This window comes from Eulemur rufifrons, chromosome 19 (assembly GCF_041146395.1).
Source record: "Eulemur rufifrons isolate Redbay chromosome 19, OSU_ERuf_1, whole genome shotgun sequence".
Classification (NCBI taxonomy): Eukaryota; Metazoa; Chordata; class Mammalia; order Primates; family Lemuridae; genus Eulemur; species Eulemur rufifrons.
Genome location: NC_091001.1, coordinates 35,452,909 through 35,465,702, shown reverse-complemented (window position 1 = coordinate 35,465,702; position 12,794 = coordinate 35,452,909). Strand labels below are relative to the sequence as shown.

Here is a 12,794-nt window from a genome sequence, read left to right as displayed (position 1 = left end):
GTTGGAGAGCTTTCTCAAAAACACACACTGAGGCTATATATTGCCTACATTTCTCGGAATGGGGCTTTGACAGATTTTGAAAAATATTCTCCAGGTGATTCAGATTTGCACCCCTGGTTAAGAACCAGTTAGCAATTATGCTAGGTTAATGTCCAGCCTCAGTCTCAAGGTAAACAGTGACCAGACCCTCCTTCTGGAGGACCCCATTCCATCTCGGAAAGTTACTCCCTGGAAGAGCGAAGGAGCAAAGATCTGTGCCTCACATCCATCTTAAGGAATTGGCATCACCCCACATTCATCTTAAGAAGGCTGCATCCTCGCTGGTCATGGCAAAACAAGTCAAAGAGACTCATTCGCACAACTGACAGCATCTCTTACGAGGCTCAGTATAACCTCATTAAAAAACAAGTACACTGGCTTTTCATGCAAAGTTTCACCAAAAGTAGTTAGCTGCTTGTTTAGATAGGCGATGATTGACCAGAATGTCACAAATATAACCCATTTGTATTTTGATCGCTAGTAATAAACTTGTTTCAGCTCTATTGCATAAAATTAAACAGATTTAGAAGCAGAAGCCAGTGAAGAACACATGCAAGAAAAAGCCCCATTTAAATAACCAATGAGCCGCGGATTCACAAAGTTTAGATTCTCCTGCCAACCACTTTCAACTTATTTCAGTAAGTATTGCAACTACTTGGAAAGTGATGTAACCCTATCACAATGGCACAGTCCTGAGTTTAATCAGCCCACCCATTTAGATGTTCTACATTTTTTCTCTTAACCCCCCAGAACAAAATCACTCTGGCATTAAACAGCTAATGCTCACCAAGGGTGCTACCCACCAACTGGGTACCAAAATGGTGTGCACATGCATATATTTAAGTTGTACCCACGGTCAGTTTCACTCTGGAGTCAAAGCCGAATCCTTGACTTGCTCCCATGATTAATCAGTGAGAGGCGTGTCCGACAACTGGGTTGGGCCCCCAGGGAAACACTTACCAGGTTAAGATTTGAGGAGTAGGGAGCGGGGTCCCAGGCCACCAAAATGACATCTTTATATAATGGACTGTCAATGAAGTGATGGTTGGGATTGGTCAGAATCTGCAATCACACAGAAAAACCATCTCAAAACCAGTGTCTGCTTCTTCAAAATTATATTTTAAAAAGAGGTGAAAATTAAAAAGAGGAACAAGAGCAAGAGAAAAATGGCCCAGACTTTGTATTTTCCTCTGGGGGAGGGAGAGAGGCTGGCATTGTATGCTGAGGCACTTAAAGAATGTTTGCGGAAAGGAGGTTTTTTAAGGAACCACAAGTTCTTCCATTCTCCCCAGCACTACACTCATATCTAGTGTGCGTGAGTCCAGCTCCCGAAGGATGTAACTCCAGAGCTAATTCAGGCCCCACAGCCTCTTCCACAACTGCCTTTGTGTGTTATGTGAGATACAGTTGTGGGTGGGTGAAATGAGTTATTAAGGAGCCTCCCGGGTTCCGGCTGCAGTCCTCTCTCTGCGGCCCTACCTGGTTCAGGAGGAGTTCTTCAATATCACCTGCTAATCATTTTTTTTTAAACTGTAGTTTTGGAAAAAAATAACGTATTGTTTTTCCTCAGTTTTAAGACATGATTTTTCACCTTTATTACGATGCACCTTTTTCCTTCATATGTTAAGGTTTCTGAAGTTAGGGTGCATCTTACAGGTGACACGTATTTTAATTTGGTAGGGTTTATTTCCACCTCTCTGGGAAGCTTTTATTAAGCGAATGGTGGATCTCACAGTCAACGGCATCTGCGAATTAAGGAAATACGGTAATTGTCTCTTACCCTGCAGCAGGCTGCCTGGCGCGGGGAACCGCGCAGAAAGCTAATCTTTGTTCGCAAGCAACTCACCAGAAATCACTCGTCACCTCCTTTTTTTCCTACATATTTTTAAAACTCTAGAAATTGTTGTAGTTTATTCTGAGAATAATTTTCCTATAAATTTGGAAGGTGTTCTTATTAAGAACATGAAGAAAACAGGTATTTTTATTCCTAACTAAACAATTCCTTTCCATTTTTTAAATTTCCAAATAACGGCCAGAAGTTTCAAAGATGTCCTATGGACCCACAGAGTTTGTACCTTTGCGTTTCTCTCCTTTCAACCCTGCCCTCCTCATTGCCAAGTTTAACTTTCTGAGTTCACAAAAAGCAACGTGCCAAGTCTAGAATTATAAATACATAGATGTATATTTCCATTTCTACTGTTTTTTTCCTTTTAATCTTATTTATTCATTTCTTCATATTCATATCATATCTAAATTCCCACTTCTCTACATTTTTTCCTTACTAATTTGTATAATTACAAGACCCATAGAAACAAGCAAGTACTAAGGCCATGGGTAACCAGGTAATTTCTCTTCACTCATCCAGTTAAACCTAAGAAGTGTACATTTGTGAAAATACTCCATCCACCTTACCTGGGAATTAATGATGCGCATGGTGGTTTTATTTCCAACATCTTTCTCATAACCACGCGTAGGAGCAGAGTTAAATCTCAAAACTGCATCATGAGAATCTAAGGGCACATAAGTGACAAGCTTACTTTTTTTCTCTGTAGAATCACATAATCTAGGAAAAAATGTTAAAGCAAATCTTTCAATACCTGAAGCTAATTAGACACCACCAACAAAGTTAAGATATTCACCCGTTTTTCAGATAATTTGCTATTGATTTAAAAGAGATCTTGGCTAGGAGGAAAATCAACATGGAGATATATATATATAAATCAATTCAATCACAGGTGATCCTGTATCACCTAAAGTTATACTTAGATGCTTGCTATCTTTTCACAACCTTTACAAGTGACAAGGTTTAGGCAGTCATTCTCTCAAAGGTTCCAAAACATTTTTTTTTTTTTGAGACAGAGTCTCACTCTGTCTTTGCCGTGGCATCATCATGGCTCACTGCCACCTCAAACTCCCAGGCTCAAGCAATCCTCCTGCCTCAGCCTCCCGAGTAGCTGGGACTACAGGCGTGCACCACCATGCCCAGCTGATTTTTTCTATTAATATTTTTAGTAGAGACGGGGTCTCGCTCTTGCTCAGGCTGGTCTCAAACTTCTGAGCTCAAACAATCCTCCCATCTCAGACTCCCAGAGTGCTAGGATTACAGGCATGAGCCACCATGCCTGGCCTGTTCCAAAACATTTTGAGGGTGACTCCTGCGAGCAGGTAAAGACACTAGCGGTCAGGGCCTCATCATCTGTGGCTCCGTATGGCTTGGAGAGCCCTGAGGCCGGCCAGTCAGGGTAAGGACTGCATCTAATGCTGCTGCCTTCATGAAGATCAAGTGTAGCTCGCACACAGCAGGAGCCACAACCTTCAATTCCACTTGACCACTTTCTGGTGCTGGAGTATGCTTAAAAAGAAAGTTAGCTCAGATTTCCGTGCAGCCTTACCCACTGCTAGTGATGCCAAGACGGATGCGAGAGCAACCCTGAAGCATTCTGCATCTGCAGCAACAGTCTGACTGACTGCCGCCACCTGGGAGGATGGCAGAGCCACCAATATCATCAGCTGCCAGGGCTCTTATGCTGTGACGGCACACAGTGGTCCATCAAGTTTGAACTACAACATAAATCTACATCTCACTTCATTCAACTTGACTGACACCGAGACTTGCCCAAGTCCTCTGAATGCTGGGCTGAGAGGTCCTGGTGAAAATAGGCTTCTGTATCATGGAGGCCAACGAGGAGGGGAAAAGTGGGGGGTGGAGGAGAGTGGGCTCAAGTGATTAAGGGGTGAGAAGGAGGGACAAGGTCCCTCTGCATAAGGCAGTCTATAAACATATATGTGTCTTGAAATTCCTAGAAACCAGAGCCAATGAACAATAAAGGAATTCCTAAGGGCTGTCTTCAGCTTCAAACATCCCACGTGGACACAAGGGTGCTGCATGGACAGCAACCACAGCCCACACAAGTCCTGAAGCAGCTCACGTTCTTCCCTTGAGTCATGCTACCCCTCCTTGGGACTTGTCTTCCTACTCCCCAAGCTAAAGAAACTCACCAAGATGCCACCTTAGAACAATGTTAACAAAAGGTACCTTTATTGACAAGCCTTGAACTCAAAAGAATTCAGATTGCAGTTTTGAGCACCAAAATTAATACACTTTTGGAACACAGTGAATGCATAAAGGGTACCTGGCTATGTCATCACAAATCCTATATTGTTCTTTTAGAGGAAATTTTGCAGTTGGCAAGCTATGACCTACCTACAGGCCAAATACAGCCTGCCACTTTTTTAGGAAATAAAGTTTAACTGCAACAGACACACTTACTTCTGTATACACTGTCTATAACGGCAGAGTTGAGTTGTTGAGACAGAGATCCTATGGCCCACAAAGCCTAAAATATTTAGCCACCTGGCTCTTAAAAATAAGTTTGTCAATCTCTAGATTCAAGGGGATCTATGCTTTGTATAAATGATGCCAAAATACTTGAATGTTTCCAGTTAAAACCTGGCTCTTTATTTCACAATTTAAGTACTGGTTCATACTTTTCTTTGGTAATGAAGTGTTTTTTATTATTAATATTTATTTTGATTGGACAGTGTTTTGTCATAAAAATTCATATGATATTTGAGCTAGAAAAATTAAATTACTCAAAGCTGAACACCTCACATTCTGGTCTTACAATCCCTCTATACTCTTGAAAATTGTTGATAACCCAAAGACCTTTTTGTGTATATGGATTATATCTATTGATACCTACCATATTAGAAAGTATAACAGGAAACTTGAAAAAAATGCTTATTTATTAATTTATTTTAAAATAACATTTTTAAATTAAATAAAAACTATATTTTCAAAAAATTAGTGAGAAGACTTGCACTGTTTTAAATGTTTGCAAATCTCTTTGAGTCTGGTTTTTTAGAAGACAGGTGGTTTCTCATATCTGCTTCTGCATTCAATCTGTTGCAATCTGTTGCTTCAACTGAAGTATGTGAAGACTTGGATACACTGTTGAAAAGGAAGGACTATTTTAAGAGTCCTTTGAATAGTCTTCTTTGATACTTCATCAAAACTTGACAAGTACCAGTTTCTTAAAGGTTGGTTGCAATGTGGAATCTGAAACACATCAATGAATTTTTGTGCTCTATACATGAAAATCCATTGGTCTGTTTTGCTCTTAAAATGGATCTTTCACCCATGTGTAATTTTGTAATATCATGCAATGATCCCTAGAAAACTATGGGGTCATCAGGTTAAGCAGATCTTCCAAATGTGGATGCATTTCATTAAAAAGTATCAAAACACCACATTGGTTAATATCAACATGGATCTCATGGGTTTTTAAGCATGATAAACTTCCAAGATTATGGTTGGAAAGCTTGAATTTTATCACTGGCAACAAATACTGTCAGTTATTTTCCTAAAAGTGACAGGCTCATTTAATTCCTTTTTGAGAAAATACCTGCCAAATATCCAAGTTTGAATAATTAGAGTGTGTCTGTCACTTTTTTCAAGCAAAGGTTGCATTTCATGACAAAAGTGGCTCTTTCAGCTCACAACATAATCACACGAGTGCTTCTCCACTGTGCACAGTTTGCAGAAGTGCTTTTCTCCTGTCTCTCAATTTGTCATACGGAATCTGAAAAACACTCAAGGGTTGAGATTTGGGTGCTGATTCCTTGATTTGTGTGAAGAAGCCAGCAGTTTCCTACATCATTGCTTTTGCATTGTTAGTGTAAATGGCACCAGTTTTAAACAGGAAAAGACCTCTGGGTATTACAAAATAGTTTTTACTTTGTGGACCCCCAAAAGGGTCTTGGGAACCCTAAGGGTAGGAGGACTGCACTGTTCCATCTGCTGACCCAGGGCAACCCTCTGACAAGGCAGAAAGTGAGGAGACTCCAGACAGTGAGGTGATGACAGGTGCTCAGGGAGAATCAGCCCCAAGACCAGGGAGGAAGGGCAATGGTAGCAATGGTCAATCAGGAGTCCCCCCGGAACCATGCTGCCCTGCACAGACACAGCCTCACATAAAGGTAAGGTGAGCAAGCCAAGGGCCCAAGATGGTCGGTGCATTTCTATTCACTGAGTAGTAATTCCAAATTAATCACATTAGCCTTGAAATCATCCCAGCATTTAAATGCCCATTATCCTACATGGAGCTGTGTTCTAAGCCTTCCAAGGGCTTCATGAGAACAAGGCACAGAAAGGCAATGTAGTGTAACTCCTTGGGAAGTGTTATCAGTCTGGAGAGTTAAAAGGCCACCTCTGTGGAGGGAGCAGGGAGGCATAGTGTTGGAGACTCCTGCTAAGCCTGCAGAAAGCTCTCAGTGAGCAGCGTCAGGTCTGGATGGGAGGGGAGGACACACTGAATGTCTGCCATGCAGGCATGTTTTGCAATGCCCGCCTGGCTGTGCATCACCTTGATAATGTGCCTTAATAATAAAAGAAGGAACAGATCAGACAGCAAGCACGAGGGGAAGAAAGGCAAGCTTCATTTCTAGAGAAGGCATTTCTGGGCCAGAGCCATGCTATGTTGACCTTGAGAATGGAGCTAGACAAGTGCATCCACTGAAGGAAAATTGAAACCTGTCAAGGAACTGCTCCAGTCACTAGGGAATTGCCTGCCAGGGATCAGGACAAAGCACTGCTCCACCTCTCCCAGCTCCCTCCACCCTGGGAGTCCTGTCTGGCCTGCAACCCTCACCTCTTGACTGACTTCCCTTGTGCCCTCAAACCTAGGCTCTGAAGCAATGTCTCTAAAGTGGAAATCTGCAACACCTTTGCATCATGGGCATGGGGTGAGAGACCCAGACAGGGGTTTGAAACCAGGCTTCACCATGTGACTTGAGGTGTCTATGTTTCTTTATCTGTAAAATGGGAATAATCATGTCTATCACTTATGGTTGTGAACCTTAGAACAGTTAGCACAAGAAAAGCATTTCAAACAGGACTTTGTCTGTAGTAAACACCCTGTAAGTGGTACCTACTATTACATTTATTAGGTAAAGTCTAATTTCTGTAGAACAGTGTGCAAGGATGTCCATGAATTGATCTGTCTTCCCAGCCAGCTTCTCTGTTTCTTCTCCCCACTGGCCCTGTTTCCCTGTGGCTCTCACCACCTGCACACCGTGCTGTCTCTCACCTCCCTGTGATGCTGGGCCTTCAGCCTGGACCCACCCTTCCAGAGCAGTCTTTCTTAACCTCCTCTCTCTGCTCAGCCACCAGCCCTGGGTGGGGAGTGGGGGGCAGTTAGGATTCCATAGCCATTTCTGCCATGTCCACCTGCGGATCTCTCTGTCTTTCTCCTACCCACATGACACTGGACTGTTGTCTGTTTATGGTCTGCCTTCCCCACTGGACTGTGCAGGTGCTGTGAGTTGAGTCTGTACTTTATTCATCTTTGTGTCTAGCACAGGATCGGGCAGAGAGTTGGTGATCAATAAATAATTAATGCTTGTTCAATGACTCTATAAAATACTTTCTTTCTTTTTTTTTAAGGAAAGGTAATATGACATGCTAAACCCCATGCTTTCTCCAGTAAGTTCTCTGTGTCACACCCCAAACTCACCCCATTCCCCTACCTTCCATTTCCCACCCACTTGCCAGAATTTGCGTTTCAAGTACACAGATCTTGGTTTCCCACATCAAGGGTGTTATTGGTAGTGTAGATCTTTCTCCTCTGTACTGTGTTTCCACAGGAGTGCTAGTAATGATTTCAACTAGCAAATTATTATTGCTCAAATGCATGGCCGAAAACAAATCATCTCATGACTCTAGGAAAAAATGGTCCATGTTTCCAAAACAGTTCAGTTTGCTTTTCAATAGCATATTCAAAGTGGAGATGTTTACAACTGCTACACTTTTCTAACCAAAAACAACTACACAGTATGACTCAGTCTAACAGAAGGCTGGGGGAACAGGACTGCATTGCCAACAGAACAAACGCCAGGGGGAGCTAAAGGGCAGCCAGTAAGCAAACTGAGGCTGGCTGGGTCTCCCTGGGGAGAGCGGGCCAGCTGCTGAGTGTTCAGGGACATCCACCTGGTGGACGCCTCAGGCAGAGCTGGGGTGGGGCTGAGAAGCACTGACCACTGTAGGTACTATCTAGCTCTGCCGTCAATTTTTCATAAGATCCTGACCTTGGTAAGTCTTTTGATCTTCACTTAACCAATTCTCAAGCAGATACTTAAGGGCCAACATGAATTTAGCTGTAGCATGCTTCAATATTCCAAGTTGCCTGGAGGAATGCTACGTGAATTTGTTTTTATTCTGAGAGTTGTTAATAAATATGCGGGTTTGCGTATGTACATTTAGGTGACTAGGAAACAGAGTGATCAGCACCTGGCAACAGTGCTGACACTATGAGATGCCAGCTTATAAAAATGAAAGACTTTTTGCTTTTACAAATTGAGTTGTGCTATGATTATGTGTTCTTAAAATGGTAGGTACAAAATCTGATTCAAAGGAACCTAGACAAAACAATAAAGAGAAATAAAAAAAAAAATTCCAGGCATGTTCTTCAGTTGTGATTCCACAGTTCTAATCATGAAGCCTCATATAAATGCAAACAATATTAATTAAATTTGGACACTAGAAACTACCAAAGATATAACTCTGGCATTTCATGTTCCCCAGAAACATGGACTTCCCAGTGCCTTGCACATTCTCTTGCAAATTCTGGATAGAGCTTACAAGACTCTGGTCAGAGATATCTGTGTAGGAGTACAGAGTGAGGGAATTCTTCCTGAGATGCAAGAGCCATCCGGATATGCATCCCCGATGCAGAGGTGTTTAAAACAAAACAAAACCAGAAGCAGGTTACTGCCTGCTTCAAGCACAGTGCTTAAATCCCTTCTCTACATTATTAATATCGGTCCTCAGAAATGAGAAAGAACTGTGGTGTTATTTCACCCCAGGGACCTCTAAAACCACTGCTCTTTCTTAATAAATTGCAGGCTGCTCCGCTCTGGCTTTGGCTACAAGCTTCCGTGACACATGGACTGTGTTATTATGAGCCTGCTGTAATGTCAGCATGGGGACACAGGGACCCCAGACCTCAAGTCCAGACTTACTGTCTTGTTTTTTTAACTTTTTAAAAATGTCTCATTCAGCCTCATTCCCAAGGACATCTGAGCGGAGGTCTCATTTTCTGAGCCTGCCTACCATGGCTCCACCCGACTCCAAGGCGGCTTGGGAACATTGGCCACTCTTCAAGGACACAGAACAACTAATGCATTTGCTTAAAACCAATGCAAGAAACAAGGATTATTCCTTCGTAAGAAAGGAGCAACACCCCTGGAAGGTCACTTCCAGACTACTTATGACCTAATATCGTCTACTGTAAGAATGTATTAGCTAGGGTTATTTTACATCTAGACTTGAGGCTGAGGCTACATCAGATTCACATTTGTTTTCCTGCTCCTAATACAGTATCAGGCACATAGTAGGGGCTAAATACATGTCTGTCAAAAGAAGAAATGAGCCTAAAGAGACAAGATGCTTGCTCTCTGGTGCAGCAGTGAAATTAGCCTGGGCAGGAAATCCCAGGAGCAATAGCAGCACAGGAGACTGGGTGTCTCTGGTGACGAGGGTGAGAGGCTGGAGAAGGTGAGGAAATGAATGCTATCCAGCCGCGCCAGTTCTGTAGCTGACCAATGCAGGCCCACCCAGTGCAGGGCTGCATTATGCGGGAGGGGAATGTACCTGAACGCTTCCCTGCCCCCTTCAACCAAAACATATTAGAACTGTTATTTTACTTAAAGACTGGGAAGAAACTGTCTTGGTTATTGTTATGTGCCAGCTTGGCTAGGCTATAGTACCCAGTTGTTTGGTCAAACACCAGTCTAGATGTTGCTGTGAAGATGTTAGCTGTAATTAACATTTAAATCAGCAGACTTTGAGTACAGCAAATGGCCCTCCACAATATAGGTGGGCCTCATCTGACCAGCTGACAGCCTTAAGAACAAAGACAAAAGTTTTCTAAGGAAGGAGGAATTCTGCCTCAAGACTGCAACACAGAAACCCTGGAGTTTCCCACCTGCTGGCCTGCCCTAGGATTTCAGACTTGCCAGCTCCCATAAGCACATGAGCCAAGTCCTCAAGTTTTTCTTTCTGTCTCTATTTCTTACCAGTGGACTCTCTGGAGAAACCTGACTGACACAGGAGCTATGAAACAGATGTGCTCCACGGCTCTTGACAGGGATTTGAAGACACGAGTGTGGCAGGGAAGATGAAAGCCCAGGTAGGGTATGTAATTTACCATCCTGGAGAAGGTCCCTGCTAGCTGCACTGGCCATGACCTAAAGGTTGGCTTTGTGTCAACAGTCGGGGAGGCCAGAACTCATTTTCCAAGGAGAAGGGAGTTCTCCACAGCAGGTGGTCTCTTCTCAGAGCCCAAAGAGGACAACTTTTAGGCCCTGAAGTAATCAAAATAATCTTCACTTAGCCTTCTCCTTGGAGTTGGCACCTGATGGTGCTTTCTCCTGCTGTCTGTTTCTCTCCCATACTCCCACTACACGATGGGTGTGCCAGGTTCTTGGAGGCCAGGCTGGGAGCCTAGGCCAGGCTGGGAGTGTAGACCATGAGTTCTATGGGAGGTGAAGTCTGAAACAGGAGCAGTGAGAAATGATGTCGGGGCAAAGGGAGTGCTCCCCTTCACTCCTCACTAGTACCATCTATGGGGAAGGCACCCTTCCTGCCCCCGCCCCAGCAATCTCCAAGAACCTGCTCTAAGACTCCTCCGAAGAACATCTCTGCTGGGACCCCAGACAGACTCACTCTGTCCCAGCAAGGAGAAACCATCATCGGAAGACTCTCCAGGTAACTCTGGACACACCCAGAGTGGATACGCAAGCCTGCCCCGCCAGTGACATCCAGGGGCACGCACAGAAAGAACCAGCCCCCAATTACCCACTGGCCCAAGACAGGGCGTCCTGCCTGCCGCCGTGAGACCCACCTATTTCCTCGCCCAAGGAGGAGTTGAGGATTGCTCCTGCAGACATGACCACGGCGCAGCTGCGCAGGCCGCGGGGGTGCAGCCGGCTCAGGGGCACGGCGGGCACCAGCCGCCGCCAGCCGAGCGCGGAAAAGGGCGCCTCGGTGCCGTCCAGGGTGCGCAGGCGCGCGTGGCTCCGCAGCCGGCACAGCAGCTCGGCCCTGCTGGGCGCCGCCGCCCGCCGCCCGCGGAAGCGCACCCCGTGCTTGTTGGCTGTCAGGTAAGCCTTCATCGCCTTCTGCAGCCGCGGGCTCAGCATCTTGGAGGAGACGTTTCCCTTCCAGAGCTGGTACAGCAAGGCCCTGGACATGAAGGGCCTGCTCTCGTCGTCGTCCTCCAACACGTGGCTCCTTCTCTGTCTCCGGTGCCTGTCCTTCACCCGCCCTCTCTGGACCTGTCCAGCCTGCAGAGCCCGCTGCTTCTGGCCTGGCTCCCCGGGGGAAGAGAATTCCAGTGTCCTCTGAGTGTGGCTGTGCCACCCTGGCTGACCAGCAGCGAAAAAGTAGGCGTCGTCCTCCGCGTAGAAAGCATTTTGAGATTTTCTCTCCACCTGGGAGGAAAAAAAGTCTTCATTTTCAAAGCCATCTTGCGCCTGGGCCCATTTCTGCGGGTCACCAGGTCCCACGGGAAAGGGGCCGGCCGGGCGTCCCGCGGGCAGCGCCGGGTCTGTGTCCATGCTTCCCGGCGAGGCGGGCTCGTGCATGGCACCCATGATGACCCGCTGCTTGCCCTGCACGGGCAGGAGCCTCCTGGTCTCCAGGAAGGAGAAGGAACTGGGCGCAGGCTCAGCAGGGTTGCTGTCGGTGAAGTAGATGAAAATCACCAAAAAGAGGAGCCCCCAAGCGAATATCCCGAACAGCATTCGTTGTCTCCATTGCTTCAAGTGTGGTTTCATGGCAAGTCTCTGGGGTCAGCACCTTGTGACCTAAAGCAGGTGGGAGGCAGAATGAACCTGAAAGACAGCCAGATGCTACAGTTAGCCAGTGTGGGACATCTGCTCATACGCCGCCGGGAACTTCCATCTGGAACAGTGTTTCCAGGGGGAGGGGGGAGTATTAGGAGCAGCATCAGAAACTAGAATCATCCCGGAGCTTAAGCTAAATCCAGGTGTCATATTTACCCCTCCCTCACCCCTGACCTCTGCAGGACAGGGGATCTCACCATCTCAGCTGAGTGTCTAGGGAGCGAGGAGGTGGGATGAGTGTATATTTGTGAAAACCTCACTCAGGGACATATCTGCTTCCCCACCTTGAGAGACACTTAGCAAGGTGCCTGCCAACAAGCTCCCCCTGCATCCACGTTTACAAAATTCCAGTTTGGTAAAGCAAAGCAGGAGAGTTAAGCAGAGTTTGCCCTCTCTTATCGGCTTATCAGAGGGCCCAAGGCTCAGACCGTTTCTAAGGAGTTACTACCATATCTGATTTCCTCACCATCTCCCCAGGCCTGGCTGGCTACTTGGAACATGCCAGAATTTCACCTATGGCACTGAATGAAGCAATGCTTACGTGACTGTGCATGCCAGGGTGTCTGCTGACTTCAAGAATGCCTTCCTACTTCACCCTTGCCATGAGCCACTGGTGGGATAAGAGGGACATGTGCTCAAATTTTACATGGAGGGGGAGGTGAGGTGAGAGCTTGCTGATCCTAGATAAGATTCCAACAGAGAAAGAGTGACCAAGGAGGCAGAGATGAAAAGTATCCGATACAGCGAGAGAGACAATGTACCAGTGTTACTGCTATGTGGGCAGCACAGGGCTTGGTACTAAGGGAAATCATAAAACATTAAGAAGATATGCTCCTAAGTTTCCAGAACTT

At 45.5% G+C, this 12,794-nt stretch overlaps 1 protein-coding gene across 1 annotated transcript in view; it reads right to left on the bottom strand.

Annotated features, from left to right (window-relative positions):
- ST6GAL2 (ST6 beta-galactoside alpha-2,6-sialyltransferase 2) overlaps window positions 1–11,874 on the bottom strand; it is a 29,365-nt gene extending 17,491 nt beyond the window's left edge. The window contains exons 1-3 of the mRNA XM_069494869.1: window positions 10,941–11,874; window positions 2,452–2,549; window positions 1,000–1,101 (exon numbers count right to left, since the gene is read on the bottom strand). Of these exons, the coding sequence (XP_069350970.1) occupies window positions 1,000–1,101; window positions 2,452–2,549; window positions 10,941–11,874 (1,134 nt within the window). The remainder of the gene's footprint in view (window positions 1–999; window positions 1,102–2,451; window positions 2,550–10,940) is intronic.
- Between the last annotated feature and the right edge of the window lie 920 nt (window positions 11,875–12,794).